The sequence below is a fragment of the Delphinapterus leucas genome, chromosome 1 (assembly GCF_059928025.1).
Source record: "Delphinapterus leucas isolate spDelLeu-1000000601 "Yukka" chromosome 1, BTC_Dleu_Yukka2, whole genome shotgun sequence".
Taxonomy (NCBI): Eukaryota; Metazoa; Chordata; class Mammalia; order Artiodactyla; family Monodontidae; genus Delphinapterus; species Delphinapterus leucas.
In genome coordinates this window covers 149,978,827-150,000,940 of record NC_143129.1, presented here as the reverse complement: position 1 = coordinate 150,000,940, position 22,114 = coordinate 149,978,827, and the positions used below count along the sequence as shown (strand labels likewise).

General features: G+C 41.0%; 1 protein-coding gene across 1 annotated transcript in view; it reads right to left on the bottom strand.

The window, feature by feature from the left end:
• AGBL4 (AGBL carboxypeptidase 4) overlaps window positions 1-21,281 on the bottom strand; it is a 590,265-nt gene extending 568,984 nt beyond the window's left edge. Inside the window, exons 1-2 of the mRNA XM_089912066.1 lie at window positions 21,239-21,281; window positions 20,363-20,444 (exon numbers count right to left, since the gene is read on the bottom strand). Coding sequence (XP_089768192.1) covers window positions 20,363-20,444; window positions 21,239-21,281 — 125 coding nt within the window. The remainder of the gene's footprint in view (window positions 1-20,362; window positions 20,445-21,238) is intronic.
• Between the last annotated feature and the right edge of the window lie 833 nt (window positions 21,282-22,114).

Below are 22,114 nucleotides of genomic sequence, written 5' to 3'. Positions count from 1 at the left end.
TACATAGATGTAAAAATAGATTTGTTCTCTGCATCAAATGAGATATTATAAGAGCTGAAAAAGCAATCATTTTGCACCAAGAAGAGGAAAGAAGAGGAGAGGAGGAAGGGGGAAAGCACTGGGTTCCTAACATTAATAAGTATGATCCTCTAGAAATTAACAGTTAACATTTATTAAGGGCTTATTAGGTATCAGGCCCTGTTACATTCCATTCATTATTATTAACATGTCCCTTTCAAAAATGAGAAAACAGGTTTGAAGAGGTTAAGTTTCCCCAAGGCCACATGGCTGACTAGTGGTGGAGCTAGAATCAGAATCCTGATGTATATAACTCCAAGCCTGAGAAGGTAACCCATATCCAGATGGCCCTGGCTCACCAGGACCTCACAGAATAGCAGAGGAGAGAAACAGGGTCTGCACGCTCCCAGGGCCAGAATGCATTCTGCCCTTGTTCTACACTCTGATCCAATCCTGGAGCTTTAAAATCCAGTTAGATACTGCTAACTCTTGAATATTTATCTCATGCCCTACCTTATGAGTTTCAGACATATATTTAATTACCTTCTAGACATCTTTACTTGGATATTTAGCGGGCATCTCAAATCTAACATGTCTGAAATTGAATTCCTGATTTTCTTCCTTCGATTGTACTAACCAGTCATTGAGGTCAAACACCTAGCCTTTATCCTTGGCTGCACTCTTTCTCTAACATCTCACATTATATCCACAAGCATGTTCTTTTGACCCTATGTGAGTGATATGTCCTGAATCCAATCACTTTTCAGCATTTCACCGCTAGTACCCAAGCCCCACCGGCTCTCCCCTGGACCACTGCAGTTGCCTCGCTATTAGTCTCCCTCAAACCACCATTTCCTTTCCACTGGGCCACTGCAGCAGCCTCCCTGCCTGCGGCCCTCCTCACCTTTCTCCTGGACTACTACAACAACCTCTCTACTCACCTCCCTGCATTCACTCTTGCTCTTTCCCTTCACTGGTCCCTTTAGTCTATTCTCTAGCCAGCAGCCAAGTGATGTTTTAAACTATGAATTAGATTCATATCACTTCCCTTGTTCAAAGGCTTCTAGTGCCTCCCCATTAAAAATTTAGGGCAAGATCCAAAGTCTTCACCATAGCCTACTAAGTTCTACATCTGATCCAACTCCTGGCTATTTCTCAGATCTCATTCTTACCACTTGCTCACTATACTCAGTTACACTGGCCTTCTTGCTTGTTCTCACCTCTGGGCCTCAACTCCATGCTGTTCCCTTTGCCTGGACTGCTCTCCTCTAGAGCCATCTTCAGATGGTTCACTCCCTTATTTCATTCAGAGTTTTGCCCAGATGTCCCACACTATCTAAAATAACCCTCCTTCTATAACTCCCTATTTCTTCTTACTGTTTCCCTTTTCTTCATGTCACTTACCAGTAGCTGATATCATAGTATATATTGTTTTATTGTGTGTCTCACCCTCTAGAATGAAAGTTTCATGAGTAAAAAGACTTCGTTTTGTTCAAGTTGTATCCCCAGGACCTAGAACAGAATCTAGCACACAGTAAGTGATCGGTAAATATCTATTGACTGAATGCTGTTTCTCCAGAGTCAAACACATATTTAGTGCAAAAAATTTATTAAATGAAAATAGATGCAGGGAGATCAGCTCGGTGCTTTGTGACCACCTGGAGGGGTGGGACAGGGAGGGTGGGAGGGAGGGAGATGCAAGAGGGGAGAGATATGGGAACATATGTATATGTATAACTGATTCACTTTGTTAATAAAGCAGAAACTAACACACCACTGTAAAGCAATTATACTCCAATAAAGATGTAAAAATAAATAAATTAATTAAGTAAAAAAGCAAGGTTTTCATAAAAAAAAAGAAAATAGATACGGATACAAAGGGTGTGTGGTACATGAGTGAGATATGTTTTGAGCCAGCCAGACTCAAGACTGCAAGGTTACTTTTTTCCCAGCTTTACTGAGGTATAATTGACAAAATTACAGTATATTTAAAGTGTACAACATGATGATTTGATATACGTATACACTGTAAAAGGATTCCTACTATTGAGTTAACTAACACATTCATCACCTCACATATGTACTTTTTTTTTTTCTGGTGAGAACACTTAAGTTCTATTCTCGTAGCAAACTGCAATTATACAATACAGTATTATCAATTAGAGTCAACATGTTATTCATTAGATCCTCAGACCCTATTCATCTTATAATTGAAAGTTTGTACTCTTTTACCAACTTTTCCCTATTTCCCCCAACCCTAACCCCTGGCAACCACTTTTTGAATCTGTTTCTATGAGTTCAACTTATTTTTTTTTTTTTTTTTTAGGATTTCACAAGTGATATCATACAGTATTTATCTTCCTCTATCTGGTTTATTTTATTTAGCATGCCATTTTTAAAGTCCTATTCAAGGGATGGCAGAGAATCCAGGTGACGATGGGTGAGTAGACCAAGGAACAGGCTCACTTTGAAATCCTATCCCTTGCAGCGTGGGCATTATTAGAGAATCCTACCCAGGTAATTGATTCCTTCTTTAAAAATGGTGGAGTTGGGTCTTGCATGATGGAGGAGGGGATGAAATCTCCATTCATCAGATTGCCTTTTCATTTTTGTTCTCAGATTTAGCATTCCTGCCAAGTGGTACCCAGGCTGGGCTTAAACATCTCCAGTGCCTAAAAAGTCACTGTCACATTTACTAAAGTGTTGCCTGCTCCATCAATTCCCCAAAATCATATATTCTCCTTTGACAAATACAAGTGTTAAGCAATTTAAAAAAGGAAAGAAAAGGAAGCCAGTATTTTCAGAGCATCTACTATATGCCAATAATTGTGCTAAATACTTTACTCAACTTTCTATATTTAATCCTCATAACAACCTGAGATGTAGAAATCATTATACCCAACTTAGAGATGATATAATTAAAGTCTAGAGAGATGATGGGACTTGCCTAAAATTTAGTACTTGAACTGAGACAATTTCATGCTTTTGTGAAAAAAACAAAACCAAAACTAATGAACAAGTAAACAAAACACCACATAGAGGTTAATACTTAGGGTCCCAGCAAGAAATTAGGTGGCATATTCAAGCTAGCTAATACATAAACAGTTTAAAGCAGGACTATTTTCAAAGGTGGAAACAGTACCTGGTAAGAAAACCCAGTACGGATAGTACTGCAGCCACAGTTGAGATACCACCTAGAGGCAGGAAATGGAAAGGAGAGGGAGAGGGAGTGGTTACCAGACCCTGGAAGTTGAGGTGCTGTGTTGAGAGGACCACTTTACAGCAACTACAACTTCAATCAAGGGACATAGCCAGCTAGTATGTCCCCCTCACATACTGGAGAAATAAATACCACATTACAGTTTCTCCCACTCTCTCATCTTTTGGTGGTAGCCCTGATTGGCTGAACAGAAACAGAAACCATATGTCAAGGGAGTCTCTTGATGTGATCCATACAGGTCAGCCTGGGGGCGAGGTGGAAGATAGAGCAAAAGGGTAAAGAGAGGAGCAGGTGGGACAAATGGGATATATGCAACATACCCCCATGAAGAAGGTCATGCAAGCCTTTAAATAAACCTGAATTTGGATTACACTTCATTGTCTAAATTGTCACATTGTATGCTTTAACCTGCCAACTCTTGTTCTGTTCACTATAATGCTCAAAACAAAAGATTCTCCTTAAACGACTGTGATTTTGCAATTAAAGCCCAATTTAATGAAAATTATGTGCTTTTTTCATATCAACTTGCCTGAAAATTCCTCTTTGGTACTTCATGAACATCCCATAGTTCTTTCAGAGCATTTATATATAGCCTTTTTTAATTGTTTCTGCAAAACAATTAGAATCTCATTGTTATATTTGAAATTTTAATATAGCCATTATAATGTGAAAGGAAACTTCTGAGACACATTAATATTTTCATATTAATGGAAGTGCTGTTATAATGTTAATAGAAAAATGGGTTTAATCAATTATTTAATTCATTCGTCAACTACATACTACCCCAAAACTCAAGGGAATGTAAAACAAACAACTCATTTAAAACAACAAAACGGATTGCGCTTTAGAAAATTTCAAGATACAGTCAATAATTTTAACTCATTTTAATCTGGAGTGACTAATCCCAGAGGAATAGAAAGAGAATGTCATGTGAAAAGGACATAGCCCTTTGAGTTAGAGGGACCTGGAGTAAAGTCCCAGCTCTACAGTGTACTAGCTGTGATTTTGTGGTGTCTTGAAGTCTCTGAGCCTATGTTTCTTTGTCTACAAAGTGGGTGAAACAATATGTAACTCATAGGGTTGTTTGAGGATTGTGGTAAATAAAATATGCAAGGATTTTATGACAGTGCTTGGCATCTTGAAGATGTTCAGGAAATAGGAGGTATTATCTGTTAGCTTTTGTTCTTGACTAGGGCTTCTTTCTGATATCCTTGCCTCCCTTCTCATTTAAGGACCTCTTTGCCTTCACCTCTCACACCCAGAGCCTGAAACCAGCCCTAAGCAAGGAGTCCTTTGCTTTCTCCCCTATGGGCCCTGTCCTATCATTCTTTATTCCCCAGGACCAAGCCACTAGGCCCCCATCCTACAAATGTACCCCTTTAAGTCTTAGCACAGAAAAGGAAAAGATAATCAAAGTTTTTTTTTATGCCTCCAATAGAAGAGAAACCATTCCCCAATTCTGCTGCATCTAAAACCAAGGCAGGGGCAGAGGAGCTGGAGATAGGAAACCTGAAACTTCAATCCAGGAAGGATAATGACCTTTTCCATTGGACCCACATGGCTGGCACAGTCTTTCCCTAGGGAAGTTGGCAGCAAATGAGGTTGGACTGAGAAGCTAGATAGGTATTATCATTATTCCAATTTTAGAAGGTAAGAAACAAGGTAAAATTCAAACCAGATTTTGATTAGGGGAAGGACATAGGGGCAGCTGCCAATCGTGCTAATCTCTAAGATCCATTCAGCATAACTGAAAGTATAATGAGATGATGGTAACCACTGCATGTAACAGAACTATCCACTGTGTGGTGGGAAATAAGACCTTGACAAGATGTTGGGGTAGAGATGTGTGTAGGAGAGAAGACTCCCGTGCATGCACTACAACAGATTTTTACTAATAGGTTAGAGAGGTAAGGTAAGGCCTTAGCTTCAGATTTTCATTCTGCTGAGAGGGTTTGCAAATTTGAAGTCAATGCTGAAATTCTCCAGATAAGAAGAGAAGCTATGTCCTGTAACTAGGGGTCTTCCTTCTGTCCTCTTCCCCCATGCAGCACTAAGACTCTTCCCTAAACTCTTAAACAAATACTTAAACAATATCAGATTAGAGGGTTTCCAAGTCATTGGCTAGCTTGAGAAAGCCACACATCTTGTTGTCAGCTATTAAATGATTCGGTTTGAGGCCATCATTTTGTCCCTTCTGACTCAAAATCCAAGTTCTTTTCACCTACCAACTTTGTATATCAAGAAGATTCAAAATCTTAAGATAAAGGATAATGTTCTAAGGGTGGAAACTCAGGAAAATCGAGAAAAATAGACTTAGGAGGCAAGTTCAGAACTGATTTGTTGGGCTAATTTTCTGAGGTTCACCTTGAAGTTTTGGCCAGTAACAGATCCATCTCTTTATCTAAGCATTCTGTTTGTCCTAAGCACAGAGAACCTTACTGTCTCCCTCACTTCAGTAACCTCAACAAACTTGCCTCTACCTTTCCAGTTAGTTCCTTGAGCCCCATTTTCCTCATCTAAAAAAAAGGGAATTATTACATTTTACAGTTATTACAGAGATTAGATTAAATGGATGTAAAGCATCTAGACTATTACCTGAGCAATAAATGGTAGCTGTCATTATCAATTTTGTTTCTCTTTCAAGCAGCGTCATCAGACTACCTTACAATTGTCTATTTCCATATCTGTCTTTCCCACCAGACTGTGAGCAACTCAAGGGCATTGGGGCCCACATCTGCTCACCTCTGTATTCTCAGCACGTGGCACAGAGAAAACGCTCAAATTTTTGTCAAAGGAATGAAAGAGTAAATGACTCTCCTTCTCCGTACACTCCTCTGACCGCCCAAATGCTTGCAGTCACCTGAATGGCACTTGAAGTTTACTCGGCAGAGGATAGCCAGAAAAGAGGCCCTTTGTAGAGATGACCGTTAAGTTTTGGCCCCCTTTAGGTCCCTTTTCCTTCTTTTGCTCTTATTTCACAGGAAGAGAGATGGGAGGAGACATCAAGGGAAAGGACATCAAATCTGGAAGAGCTTAGATGCAATTTGCACTTCTACAGATTGCCCTGAGGACCTTAAATTGCATCTAATTATCACCAGTAATTAGGGCTGCTCTTCATAGAGGCAAAAAATAGTGTCCTGTAGAGAGCACCCCCTGTTCCTCAAGGACAAATTCAGACGGGACAGATGTCACTCCCCTGCCAGCATCTTCCTCCTGATGAGGAGGCTCCAGTCTGCTTCAGTTACTACCCCAGACACTTACTGCCTGGATTGACAAGATACTAATGACAAGAACAAAACAATGCATCTTGAAAGTGCTCTGAAATTTAAAAAGAGCTTTTATTGCCAATATCTTACTAGATTCTCAGACCAGTCCTGTAACAGAAATAAGATTCATTCATTCATTGTACACTACCATGTGCAACTTATTCTGCTAAGCACTGAAAATACAGTAATAAACACACACATAAAATACCTGCCTTTACAGAATTTGAAGACGCATGCAAGAAGCAATAAATAAATATGCCATTATAGTCCAGTGTGATCAGGGCTATAATAAAAGTATAGGTAACTATGTTTAAAAAATATATCCCCATACTACAGAAATGGTTATGTGACCAGGTATCTTGGAGGAGGTAGCATTTGACAATCACTGCAAATGCATGAAAATTAGTAATATTTCCATTGTGAAAATAAGGAAACTGAAGTTCACAGAAGCTAAATAACTTGCTCATGGTTATACAGTAAGTAGTGAAGCCAAAACCCAGGTCCTTCAACTTCAAATCTCTGGCTTGTTCTAAGAGAGCACCTCTATTCAATATAGAATTTGCCTCTACAGCCTTCCTACAAATGTTTATCTAGCTTCTGCTTAAATACATTTAGTGACAAAATGTGTATCACCTCGTTAGGTATGCCATTTTATTGTAAGATAGAGCTCATTTTTTTAAATGTTCTTGTTTAACAGATATAGCATTGGGGGGACTTCCCTGGTGGTGCAGTGGTCAAGAATCTGCCTGCCAATGCAGGGGACACGGGTTCAATCCCTGGTCTGGGAAGATCCCACATGCCATGGAGCAACAAGCCCGTGTGCCACAACTATTGAGCCTGCACTCTAGAGCCTGTGAGCCACAACTACTGAGCTCATGTGCCACAACTACTGAAGCCCGCACGCCTAGAGCCCGTGCTCCGCAATGAAGAGTAGCCCCCACTTGCCACAACTACAGAAAGCCCACGCACAGCAAACAAGACCCAATGCAGCCAAAAAAATTAATTAATTAAATTTAAAAAAAAAAGAAATAGCAATGGGGAGGAGATACTTTGTTTAGAGAGAGAAAGGGCTTGGACATAGTTGTGGATACAGAACGTTTGACTTTCTGGAGTTTTGTGAGCTAGACAGGAAATAAAAGAAAAGAATGGAATAGACCAAGAGTTGATGAGGATGCAGAACAACCAAAATTCTCATACATTGCTCGTAGGGGTATCACTTGGTAGTACTGGCAGTATTTATAAGGTAGAACATATGTGTAGTATGCTGAATGAGGTCCCTCCCCAAGAATGCCCCGAACCTAATCCCTGGAACCTGCAAATGTTACATGATATGGCAAAAAGGACTTTGCAGATATGATTAAGTTGAGGATCTTGAGATGGGGAGCTGACCTTGGATGGTCTGGATGGGCCTGATGTGATCACAAGAGTTCTTATAAGAGAGAGGGCAAGGTAAAAACAGGAGCAAAGAGAGATTTGAAGATGCTATGCTGCTTTGATGACGGAGGACAGAGTCATGAGCTAAAAAACACATAGAATATAGCTCTAGAAGCTGGAAAAGTCATGAAAACAGATTTCCCCTGGAGCCTCCAGGAGGAAACAACATTGCCAACACCTTGATTTTAACCCCATAAGACTCATTTTGGACTTCATCAGAACTGTAAGAGAATACACTTTTTGTTGTTTTGAGCCACTAAGTTTGTGGTAATTTGTTACAGCAGCAACAGGAAACTAATACAATATGCATAGTCAATGACTGAACACTTCCCCTCTTATATACCCAACAGAAGTACATACATATGTGCACCAGAAGATATATACAATAATTTTCTTAGAATACCATTTGTGACACACAAAGCTAGAAAGCACCACATGTCATCAAAAGTATAATGGATAAATAAATTGTGTAGGTCAGGACAGTAGTTACCCTTGGGGGTGGGGAGCATATGGCTTTTGAGATGCTGGTAATGTTGTTTCTAGATCTGGGTGCTGTTTACATAGGACTGTTCAGACAGGGAAAATTTTATCAAGCTGTACATTTATGATATATGTACTTTTATGTTTGTATATTAAACTTTAATAAAAAGCTTAAAAGCAAACCAAAGTTCTGACTCACTGATGCATCTGGACCCTCTGGAGGTCACCTATAAAAGCAAGGCCAATGGGCATTTGCCTAAGGTCCAGTGTTTGAAAACTAGAAAGTCTTGGCTCCTAGCAATTATTTAACAAGGTCTGCTGCTTTTTGGCTTGCAGAAAACTCTTTCATGCCTGTTACTTAGGCACATTCCTATTGTGGACCTCCTGACTCCATGGACATATTATTCCACCTGATTGAAAAATTCAGCATGTTATGTGCCATAATGGAATTATGTAAGTGCTTCTGCAAGGAAGAGCTTTCTTTTGGCGGAGGAAGCATGGGTCTGAGAGGCAGGAGATGTGGGCTTGGATTCTGGCTCCGTCACTGACCTGCTACAGTATGACAAGTCACTTCACTCTAAGATCCTCTGTAAAATGCGTGGCTATAGGATTATAGTCTGTAAGAATTAAACATGATACATTACTCCCAGCCTGCTCCATGCCTGGCCCTTAAAGAAGATCAGCATAAATGTGCTGTATCTGAACAAGGAAGATTTCACTTAGGAAGGTATAGGGAAGAGAGGAAGTGGAGTTATGTCTAAGCGTTCGCTGTCTGGTCAAACTGGACAAGGAAGACACAAGACAGCACTGGGAAAGGTCTCAAAGGCTGAGCTGCTTTAAGGCAGAGCTGTACCAGCCTGAGATGTGAGAACAGATATGAGCTGAGACAGAAAAATGCCAGAAAAGTAACACCAATTATCATAACTAAAGGGAAAAGGTGTGGTATAGTCACAGCAATAGGTCAGAAAGCAGGGATTCCAAGATGCATGTAAGGAATGGAAGTTAGGACAGACCAAGGTGAAAGTTTCAGGCTGTGAACAGCCTCCAGCACTAGAAGTTCACTCCAACCTGGCTAACAGGAGGGTGATCAGAGACTTTAAAGGGGCACTGCTGGACTGGAGAAGCTGGACCTTGAAAGGTTTAAGCAGGGAGACTTCTCTTTAGCTAAACCCTTCCCAGGTGAGGCTGGGGCTTGGGGCACACTACCTCTCTCCCACGGATGGCTTTAGGCATTTGCAGATTGAAGAAAGGTTCAAAAATCTATTTTGACACTTGGCAATATGCTACCCAATGGTTTTCTGTTGTGTTCTATGACCTTTCTGCTGTGTGTCTGTTTTGCTATTGATTTTAATTACGGAATATAATTTCCGGTGTGAGTACTCAGGCAGCTCCAGCAGGCCAAGCTCCTACCAGAGAACCTCCCAGAGGAAGGCAAATGGAAAAGCAGTATGGCTTAGAGCTTATGACACTCCTTAGAAAGGACACAATGGGTTCTTTTCATGTAAATGTCACTGCTGTGGTCTGATGCTTCTTTGCCAACCCACTAAGCTCAAGGGGGAAATGGGATGTGGAAACAGAAATACTCACCAGTTGCTGGGCTCATTTCAACAAAGAACAAAGGAACTTGCAAAGCACAGCCTCAAACCATGTATATGGTGTGCCTAAACTGTGAAAGAGGCAGCCAACTTTCCAAAAGTTCAGATCTGAAAACAATACCAGTAGATGGGTCAAACACATTTTACCCTCTTGAGGCAAAGTGTATAGTGCAAAGAGTCATGGAGTGTGAACCTGGAGACTTGAGTTCTAGCGCCAGCTTTATTGTTAACTACCTACAAGACCTTAAGCAAGGCACTTAATGTCTCAGGCACTAATCTCCTAACCTGCAAAATAAGATAATTTGATTCAATAACTGTCTCTCCTGTGCTAAACATTGTGCTATGTGGCTTCATTTAATCAGCAGAACAACTCTGCCAGGAAAATATTATCCAAGTTCCCTGGGGCAGGAAGTATCTCTTTTATTGCACTTATCTTTCCTTTCTATAATTTATCTATGTAATGCCTGCCTCCCACCCTAGATTGTGACACCTTCACTGCAAAAGTAGGCTGATTTAATCTTGTGTCCCTAGTGTTCAGGACCTGTCAAAGTAAGGCACAGGCAAGAACAACAGGGGTTGCTTGAGATTAAAGTTCAACTGACTTTTGACTTCACTAAACACAACCCAGCAGTAGAAAGTTGTGTGAAGGTTTCCCTGTGCTTTTGGCTTTTTTGATAACAGAGCAGCAAGACCTGTCTCTTTCACACACACACACACACACACACACACACACACAGAGTCATTCTAGAGTGTGAGCAGGAACAGTCCAGGGTCTTTTGGACAAGGTCAGGACTGATAGTGTTGGGAACTGTGTGCAATTTGAGGGGACCTTGTTCATGGACCCATGAAGCAGAAACTGAAATAGAGATTAGCACACAGGATGTTTAAGGAGTGCCGCTGGGATCAACACCTGTAGAAGGGAGAGGATGGAAGGAGGAGTAAGTGGAGGAAAAAGTGAGCTGTGATGCAATCCCAAGGGTGGCCTCGGTTATATCTTTGGGGGGCTCTGGAGCTACAATGGTCTTTCAGAGTTGTCCCAAGTTGGGCCTGCACAATCAGTCTCTGGGTGTGGAATCCCCAAGCAGAAGCATGACTTTGGGCTGGGCATCTCTCTGTAGCTGAGGTAATCCCTGAAGGGGCTTACAGCTGATAACTGCCTGCGGTGAGCATTCCCAGGAGCTAGGGCAGTAAGTCTTCCTTGAAGGGGAATCTGGGTGGTGCATCAGTGTTTACAACAGACCTCAAGGCCATCAAGGTTGACTGGCAAAGGGTCAAGAGGCATAATGTTCTGGCAAGACTGGACAGCTGGTGGAGAGGGATAAGAGAACATATGCCAGGGTAGAAGTCAGGTCAAGCACCCTGGGGTCCTGGAGGTGGCATGACAGGGCCAGGGATCAGAAATCCAAGCTGGCGTTGGCTCAAATCCAGGGAGTCAGGCAATGTTCACAGGCAGGGTCAGGCAGGGCTCAACAGACACAGCAGACACAGTTTCAAAGCCAGCAGCTAAAAGAGTTCCAGGAAGTAACACTTAGGAACTGGGAAAGAAGGAAATTACTATTTATTGAGTTTCCACTTTGTGCTAGGCATTTTACTTAGTTTATCTCCCTTCATCCTAATAATTCCAAGTTAGGATGTTATATTTTATCATGTTACAGATGAAGATGCTGAGGCTTAAAACCTTTCATAAGATGTCTTAATCAGTATGTAGTAGAGCTGACATTCAAATCCAAACTGCTGACACTGAAAGCACCAGGACCCAGGTCAGTGCGAGCTTCCTATGTATGAGCTACCCAAGGTCTGGCGGAAAGAAGACTCAGAGGCCTATAGGTTCTGTGTGACATTGGGTGAATCATCTATCTTTGGAGTCTAAGTTTTCTAATTTTTCAAAAGAAAACAATGAAGGAATAAAAAGTTCATTAGAACTTTTATTATCTATCAATATATGAATCTAATGATACCAGCACATGCTTCCAAATAAGCCTACTCTATATAGGAAACTGGCTAAGAGCATGGGTTTTGGAACCAGAGAGACCTGGGTTCAAATCCTGACTCCTTGAAAATTTGGAGGTGTGTGTGCGTGTGTGTGTGTGTGTGTGTGTGTGTTTGAGGTGAGATATTTTAGAAACATCTAGAAAAGTATGAGAGAAATAGAGTGCAGAGGGAGTTCCATTTTCAGTTTAAGTCTTAGAAACAAACTTCCTCTGAGCAGCTCCCATAACAACAACTTGGTTCTTGTGGATTGTGAACAAGAATTAAGAATTCCCATATTTCCCCACGAGAGGACTCACCAGTTAACTAAGAACCTGGCTGGGGGTTTGTTAGTAAGAGGTCCTCATGGCAGGGGCAGGCTCCCTGAGACAGATCATACAAGAGGGAATATGAAACTGTGTCCTCCAGAGAGGACATCCAGGCCTGGATCAAGAGAGAGAGAGAACAAGGATACCAGCAATAGGTTTTAGGAGCATATGCTTCTATGGAATAAATATTTGTATCCCCTTCAAACTTCATATGTCGAAGCCCTAATCCCCACTGTGATGATATCTGAGGTAGGCTCTTTGGGAAGAAATTAAGCCATGAGGATCAAGCCTTCATGAATGTTATTAGTGCCCTTATAAAAAGAAACATGAGAGAGACAATCTCTCCACCACATGAGCACACAGTGAGTTGGTAGCCATCTGAAAACCAGGAAGTGGGCCCTCACCAGAAACTAAATCAGCTAACACCTTGATCTTGGACTTCTAGCCTCCAGAACCGTGAGGAAAAAATATCTGTTGTTTAAACTACCCAGTCTATAATATTTGTTACAGCAGCCCAAGCTGACTAAGACAGATACCCTCAGAAGGGCTGGTATACCTCAGTGGCCTTCTGTGTGAGGAGCAACCCACACTAGCCATCCCACAGCCAAGATCAAGTAGGATCCAGAAAACACCTTGTGGACACAAAACTCGAGTGTACCTTTCTTGCCACTAGGTCAGTATTGCCAGATATTATTTTTGAAGGGAGGAGGAGAGCAGGTGAGGGAAGCAGAAATCTGAGAGACCAGGCAATTTCACCCAAAGAGCAACACATATATAAAGGAACAATCTGGTTATAACACAGGACTAAATTTACTGGTTAGGAATAAAATTTAGCATAACTATTATTTTTTTCAAGATTCCACGCACATGGAAACTCCTGAGGAAGGCCAGAGCTACTTTGCAGTTGTTGAAAGCTATATACAACTTGTTTTATGAGTTGTATTGAACATATGTCTTCTGACTCCAAGGTCATTTGCTGTTTCCACTGAAACAAGATTCTATCACTCATTCTCACCTTACTCCCATGTGGGCCACAAACCCACTGCTAAGATGTTAAAGGACATGAAAAGATTTTTCTAAGATCCACTCTAGGTCTAGGGTCCTATCCACCAACTCATGATTCTGATCCCTGTTCTGTCATGAGCACCTGTGGTCAGCAGTTTTCAGATATTCATGTCTGATATAAATTTCTACATGGCTCAGTTTAAGAATGAACAAGCCACCTCCTTGGCTCTGACTTCCTGTTTACCCAGTAAAGTCAGCATTTTCAGTTCCTTTTAGTTCTAACCCAACAGTTTGATTTTTTTGGGGGGGAGGGCACAAGATTGAGATCTCAGGAATACAGTCCACTGTTGGAGGCTTATGGTTTCTCTCTCCCTGTTTATAGCAATGCTCTTTGAAAAACAGAGAAAGAGGTCCTTTCACCCTGGTCTCTTGGGATGATGCATGCACAGTACTGCAAATATTTCCAGATAGGTAAGAGGGTCAAAGGTAACACTGAAGCCCAGGTTGAGGGATTAGATGTTGAAAAGAGAATATAAGAAAAGGCTTGGAAACAGTTCTGAAAGGTGAAAACTTAGAATGTTAAAGTGACAAAGACCTCAGAAATCACCTGGCCCATCTGTGCAGTTGGGGAAACCACAGACCAAAATGCAGAAAAGATTTTTCCAAGGTCATGAAGTTCTAAGACATGATGGCTTAGCCTTTAAAATGCCAAGATTCAGGGCTTCCCTGGTGGTGCAGTGGTTGAGAGTCCGCCTGACGATGCAGGGGACACGGGTTCGTGCCCCAGTCCGGGAAGATCTCACATGCTGCGGAGCGGCTAGGCCCATGAGCCATGGCCGCTGAGCCTGCGCGTCCGGAGCCTGTGCTGTGCAACGGGAGAGGCCACAACAGTGAGAGGCCTGCGTACCGCAAAAAAAAAAAAAAAAGCCAAGATTCTCACACTCCTCCACTCCCAAGCCTCAGCCCCACATCTCCATGTTCATTTCCTAGCACAAGGCCCTTCATCTAGGGGGTTCCCCCCAAATCTTCGTGGAATCAATAAGTGGCACTTGTTTCACTAAGAATATTCTATAGCTTCCATTTCAAAGCCCAGGGAAATTTAGGTAAAAAAATTAAGCCACTTGACAATGGTCACCCAGCAAAACATTCTATATTTGACTGATGTCCTTCTGACTTCTACTCTTTGGACTCCAAAATCTCAGCCATTCACCTATGTATGAGGCAAATTCATTGCAATCTCCCTTCCACTGAAAACAAAAATGTGTTGACTCTCTATTACTTAAAGGATAAAGTCTGAATTTGGCTTTCAAATAACTCAGTAACTTAGACCAAAACTAATCTAGGCCCTCACCATTTCACTGACCCATGTTCAACCTACTGGGAATTCCTCACTACATGAACAGGCGCTGGCGCATCTCCAGGCCATTTTCGTTCTGATCCCTCCTACTCTCCGCCTTAAGCACGTTCTCTCTCTTTATCTGTTAAATAGTTCTCATTCTCCAAGGCTAAGCTCAAATGCTTCTTGCTCTGGAAGGCATTTTCTGAGTCCTTGTGATACAATTCAATGTTTGTTTCTCTGTCTCTGTATCACCCCATGCCTGGCTTATGGCATTGTAAGCCTTTTTAAAAGTATCCTGTGATCTATATTTGGATCCCACATTTGCCTGGATCACCTTGAGAGCAGAGTATGATTCATTGTTTTAAGTAATGAACATCATCATACATGAAATGGAGAAGCAGGTATAATTGTTTTATTTCATAGGTCAAGAAGGTACAGAAAAGCTACAGGATATAGACAATGTTTAATAAAATATTTGCTCTCCTTTCCCCTTCATTTCATTTGATACTAACCCCTTGGATCTTTGTCTCCACTTTACAATGGAAGATGAGTGGGGAATCATAAAATTTAAGTAACTTGACCAAGGTTACAGAGTTTAAACATGGCAGAGCTGGGATTCTACCAAGGTTTTCTGAATCCAAGTCCAAGAGCTCTTCTGTTGCACTTCTGTTGCCTCCCATCTATTCACCCCAAACCTCCAAGCTACAGGAAGAAAGCTCAGGGAATTCCAAATCTTCTCTCCTATGGTAGGCCACTCTAAATCTAAGTGGGCTTCAGAAGGCCCTACAGAAATAAGTACAGTTTTTATAGTTTTGCAATGACCAAATATTTGCCTCCAAATATGGCTACAATTGTTTTTCCTGTCAACTGCATAATAAGAAGTACCACAGACTGCTCTGTTTACCAATTCAATAATCCCATACAATAATCCCCCTGGAGCTGGAGGACCATATCACATTTCTTATGTGGAAAATGAGCTGTCTGCCAGCAATCTGAATTTCAATCTCCAGCCCAGACCTTCTGCCTCAAACCAGTATTAAATATTTTGCTGATGTGAATTTGTAATTTTAAGTAGAATGCCTTTTACTAGACCTAGAGTAGATATTATGCATTTATTTATTTATTTATTTAGGGCATTGACATTAAGATTATAGTGATCTACCCCGCTCTAAATGGCTTGATGTAAATGCTGCCAGGTGACAAGAGGGGGTGGCCTTTGCAAACTTTCTTTGGATGGGGAGAGTGCACAAGCTCAAAATTATATTCCCAAGAATCAGTCCCAAGAGCCTCTCCAAGAACAGAGTTGGTGAATAGCAAAAGTTCACATGGCACAAGGCTTTTATAAGAGGCCTCTGAGAGCTTGCAGGATTATAGAACCTTGGCACTAAATGTGTTCTTACAAATCCATCCATGCCTCACCAATTGCAGGTGGGGAAAGTGAATTGCCGAAAGAAACAGTTTGTCTAAGGTTTATACAATGAGTTGATAGAGAGCTAAATCCAGATATCCTGATATCTTGGTTCCAACACCATCATCTTTTCACTATACTTTAGGGGAAAAGTCAGGAGCATGTTAGCATAATGGTAATAAGTACGAACATTGGAGTTAGTGGATCTACGTTTGCATCCTGCCTTTGCTACTCTGTAGCTGTGTGACATGGGAAAGTTCTTCAGTCAGTCTCTAAGCGTCAGTTTCCTCACCTGTAAAGTGAAGTAATATAGATCCTTACTTCATATGAGTACCTAATTCATAGAATTACTATGAGGACAAAATGTGTAAATGTATGGAAACTCTTAGCACAATGTCTTACACGATAAGTTCTCAAAAAATGTTCATTTTTGTGATGGTAATTCTGTTGCTGCTACATTCTTTTTCTTTTTATGTCTTGAATAACTCTAAGAGAAAAATTAGAAGTACTGGCTATCTCTCCTTTGCAATAGAAAGGACAACTGAATACAAAAACCCCTTTAAAATGGAGGGAGGGTCTAATTATCATTCTTTAAGTGAGAAGAGGTAAATATATTTTGAAAACATATCACTCACCACTTTATCTAGGGATTCAATTTGCCTAACCACAATGGATTCAAAATAGCTCTTTCTTTGGAAGTGCCCCCAGTGCTGCCTGGCTGCTCTCAGAGCATTTCTGATAGACTAGAGAAGTATATAACATTCCTGAGATAGCCATAACAATGGGTAACGGGTGTTTCCAGCTAGTTTTCTCTTGGATACCCAAGTTTTTACTACTAAAAGGGTTTTATCTTCTCACTTAAATTACACACACAACCTCACAAATGTTCCTCACTCAAATCACTAGAAGTAATACCAATGATTCCCACAACATACATTTTTATTTGTCTCTATATTCCAGCATTCAGGGCTCATTTTTGAGTGTGTTCCTAGTGCATAACTTTTGAATGAATGAAGAGTGCTAGCATAAAGTTTAGTCCTAAGAGAAGCAGTGTGTAAGATACTGCTTGGGGTGGCAACTGAATTCCTAGTGATTTTGCATGCCTTGGAAATGGCTCCAGTGTCTAGGGATGGGCATATGGCCTTGTCTACTTAACATGGTTTTCTCCCTGGACATAGCTCATAGATCGTGGCATGTCAGGACAATCAGAATCTCTTTCTGGGAGATTTGAAACTGGAAATGGAGAAACAAGACTGGTTTTGTTGACACTGAGTCATATTCATGTTATTACCTGACTAGACATTCCTTGAATTTTACTGCTGTGATTCCCCCAAGTGATGTTGAAGAATTCCTCAAGTCTTTGTTATTCAACTTTTCTATAAATACTATGAAATACCTCAGTATCCTTCCAATGATACCACTGGAAGGAAACATCTTGAGAAGGCAACTGCCTTATTTTGGAAAAAATACTCTGATAAGCTAATTGGGGATAGAAGGTAAGATTGTAAGGTCATGAGCTTCAACTGGTGACAAGGAAACAAACTCTGGAATTCTTGTAATATATAAAAAAAGAATTGGAATCTAAAGATGGGACAAACAGATAATAACGGAAAGGGAGTGGAGAAATGAATTAAGATACCTATATATCTATAGGTATAGATATATAAGGATTATGATATGGGGAAGATGAAGCCCAAATTAGTAGAAAAAGCTAAAGATCTTTTAAGAACAGGTGTGACTAATATTAAAGTTAGGGTTTTCTTTGAGTTGCTGTTACATAAATTCTTTTCATCTCCCCAAATCTTCAGGAAAATTTGATCCACACACAAAAGTTTTATATTAGGTTAATTTTTTTGAATGTGCTATATGTGTGTGTATGTGTGGACATGCATGAATACACGTGTGTGTGTATGTTGGGGTGTGTGTGTGTGTGTGTGAATTTAGGTATATCCAGGAGAGGAGCTGAGTTCCTTGTCTGGGTCAATAAGGACATTATACGCAGGACAACAAGATGAACCACAAACTGAACTAATTCAGAGAGCTTGGAGCCAATAGCTCAGGATACCAAAACTCATCCCAACCCACAAGAAACTCTGGGAGAGATTGAGAGGAACGTAGAGCTTCCACTGCACATGGGGTGGGAGCTTTCAGTTAATTTCATATGAATCTCAAACAACAGGACGCCACAGCTGACATCTAATTTGCATAGCCTGTCTGGACAGATCATCTTGGCAGGTTATCTCTTTTTGCTGCATTTCTTTAGTCCAGTCAAGACTAGTAGCCAGGGCTCTTGGCTTTTAGCCCTCTATACTGTGAGAAAGTTGGAGCCGATGGTCTACTCCACAGCTACTTCTCTGATACCAGATTTTTAGTATCAATTATCCAGATATTTACCCAAAGATACCCTTAGTCCTCAGGTCCTTTATCTCCCTCTCCTCTCAGGGCCCACTCGACCCACAGGACTACTCGGGAGCAGGGTATGGCCACCAGTTCTCGGATGAGCTGAGACTCCATACCCCCAAAGATTCAGAGCATGAAGTTGCTTGCATCACAGATTTGCCTGAAAATAAATCAAAGGCAGCAGTGGAGGGTGGATTAACATTTTGTGTTGGGAATGGACAGAAGCCCTTGAAAATGATGCCATGAATGCATGTTCCATGATTCACAAAGGAAGTTGTGATCTATGTTAATAAAGCACATTATAACTGAAAAAAAATTATCCAGATATTATCCATTCATTTATTTGTTCATGCATCACTCATTCAACAGATACTTATTGACCATCTATTATGTGTTAGCCACTATTCTTGATGCCTGGGATATATCAGTGAACAAAAACACAGCAAAATCTCTGCCGTTCCATTCTGGGACAACAGATTTTTAATAACAGGACGTTTCTGTACACTTCAAAAAGAATGAAAGTAGAAAATGGAAAAGCAGATAAGGGGAAGGAGAAAGGAGAGGAAGCTCTGTTTAATGAGAGCACAGTGGCTTTTCTGGTCATTGCAAACAAGAAGAACAGAGCACCCTCTCCAGAGTTGCCAAGCCATCAGGGAAACTACTTTCTGCCAGTAGTTTTGCAAGTATGGGGCCCCGCACTGCTACCAGGGTGAGCAAAGCTTGCTGGGAGGCCTCATCTCTCTGCACTGCCTCTCCCTGAGAGGACACCCAGGGTTACTGACAAAACAGTGAATGATTTCTTAATAGAATACAGTCAGCAGAGACAGGGGTTATGGTGTAATTAACATAACATGAATTTTTAAATATCCCAGGTAAGGGCTGCTAGCAGGAGATAGGCCAGACACAGAGAAGGAGAGCCCAGCAGAAGCTTGCTGCACTCTTTACCCTAGGCTGTAACCCTGAGTCAAGTGGGTATGGTGAAGAGCACCAGACTGGGAGCCAGGAGAAATAAACCTGATTCTACCAAGAACTCACTGCGTGACATTGAGCAAGTTCCACCCCCTCTCTGAGCTCTTAGTTCCCTATCGGAGAAATGAGGGGGTTAGATTGAATATTCTTAAGAATAAATGATCTTCTAGACCACGGTTTTCAAACATAGCATTATAATTTTTAAACAAAGCCTTCAATTCCAAAAAAAAGCCACTAACATAAAGCCCTATAATCTCAAGCAATTAAAAGCAGAACTGCTCTAAGAGTAGCAGGGGGTGGGAAGCAGATAAGAACCCACCTTCTCTTCTCCCTTTGGCAGAATTACCTTTTGCTTCCCTTGATGTGGGGAGGAGAGTCTCCAGTCACCTTAGCTGCACACCCCCTGCTCTCTGAGGAGGCAGCTGCCGTGGAAGCCATCACCCACGGTAAATCCAGCACTAGAGACCACTGCCCTTCTCAACTGAAAGGTCATTGGGGATCATCCCACTATACCTTACTTATGGATTTCCCTCAGTCCCTCACTGCTACAGGTCCAGACCTCCTCTGGTACCTGTCCTCACCTGATCACTCCTCTCCAGTCCCACCTCCCCTAATCCAACCAAAGCTCTCACTCTCTCCTCCCTTCTTTCCTCTGAAACACTGTTCACTGAGCAATGGAATAATAGTGCCCATCTCACAGGGTAGTTTTATGAATGAAATTAACATGTTAGTACTTAGTACGGTGCTTGGCGTATACATATTATTTAAGTATTCTTTATTACTTTTGTTTTTGTTCATCCTGCTGTTGTCGTTAACAGTATTACATAAGTGCCATGGCTTATACTTTGGTGAATCACTAGATTCACTAATCTTGCTTTACCTATCAACAGCCTCAATTTTTGCCTCACTGGTTACTTCCCTCCCCACATACCTTCTAGCTTCTTTCTTAGTGATTTCCACATTCATGCGGATGATCCATTCAACATCGTGGCGTTTTTCATCAATGCTGTACCCTGAGCAAACAGAACAATGCCTGGCTCATGGTTAATACTAAATAAATACTTTTTGAATGAATAAAAAGGATCTCACCAATCTTATTTTCCTCTCCACTTCACCACCCCTTGCCACCACCATCTTTCTCTCAGATACACACGCACACACAAACACATACACATACACATACACTCTACCCTACCTACAAAATCAAATGTCCACATCATATTCTCTAACTGCAAATTTCAAGCTAATTTGCTAAAGCATTTACTTTACGATAATTCTTTGAAGTCCAATCTACTGATCCTCCTACTTTATTGTTATCCACTCCCTTCCTGCTTTCTCCTCCCATGTCCAACATTATAATTATGTCTTCACAAACACCTTCAATCCCCTTGTCTCCATCTATTTTTTTTCTCATGTGGCAAAACCGAAACACAGAATGAACTCTTCTACCCAAGAGTTGTACTTATACAGGTCCCAAGTAACTGGAGAAAAATCACATACCTAGGTAAAATGACTGCACTTTCAATTCATGCAACTGTTATCACTGCCTAGCAATTCTACAGAGTTATTCTGGTAAGTAGGTTTCTCATTTTTTCCCTGGGGGAAAAGCAACAAAAACAAAAAAATTAGAAGTTCAGACCTTCTTCTATCTCTTGGAAACCGTTATTCTTTTTCCCTTACCAGCATTCTTAGAGGATAATCTCATCTAATGCTTTCTATTTTAGAAGCCATCAGACAGGAGCATCCTCATACTCCCACAACCAAAATCAGAAACCCATGCCTAGGTTTCTTTCTATAATCCCATTACCGTGGATGAAGGTGTCCTTCTTCCTAACAAAAGCCTTCAGCATGTCCTCTGGATCCCATTACTCTCACTTTCTCAAGGACTGCACTCTTGTTCATCTCCTGTGTCTCCTACATCATCCATCTTGCTTTCTCCCTAGATCATTACCATTAGCAAATAACTGCTACCCCATGATTCCACATTCCATCCACCATCAGCTACTACCCATTTCTCTGATCCTCTTCTTGGCCATACTTCTGCATGAGCATGCTGTCAGCACCTCATATTCTTCAATGACAATTCAGTTCACTCTACTCTTGCTTTTCCCCTTTCTTCTGGCCACTTATTTTATGATTTCTATGTGGTACCCTTCTCTTCTGTCCAACCTGTAAATATTGAAATTCTCTAGGTTTTGACCCTATATAACCTTATTTTTTTTTTTCTCCACCTTTCTTCCTAGGCTTTTCTCATGCAAATACAGGCATTATCTATATGCTAACAACTCTCAATATACATCTCTAGCCCAAACTTCTCCTTTGGACTCCAGCCTTGTATATCCAAAAGACTACTATATATTTTCCCTTAGAGACCTCATGGGTACCTAAAACTTGACATTTTGAAAACAAACATGACAAATCCCCTATTCCACTCACATTCCTCACCTTTCAAAATTCCCCAAAGCAGTCAACGGCAGTAATAGTCAACCAGTTGCCCAAGCCAGAAACCTGAACTCAATCTTGATTCCTCACTCTCCCTTTATTCACAGATATAATTAATCTTTCAGTAATCTAACTTCCAGTACACATCTGTGAAATAAAATTTATATTTTATGGCATGAGAAGAAAAATTTAAACAGAAAAAATTTTCTCTTCCCTTTGGCTCCCTCTCTCCCCTCTACTG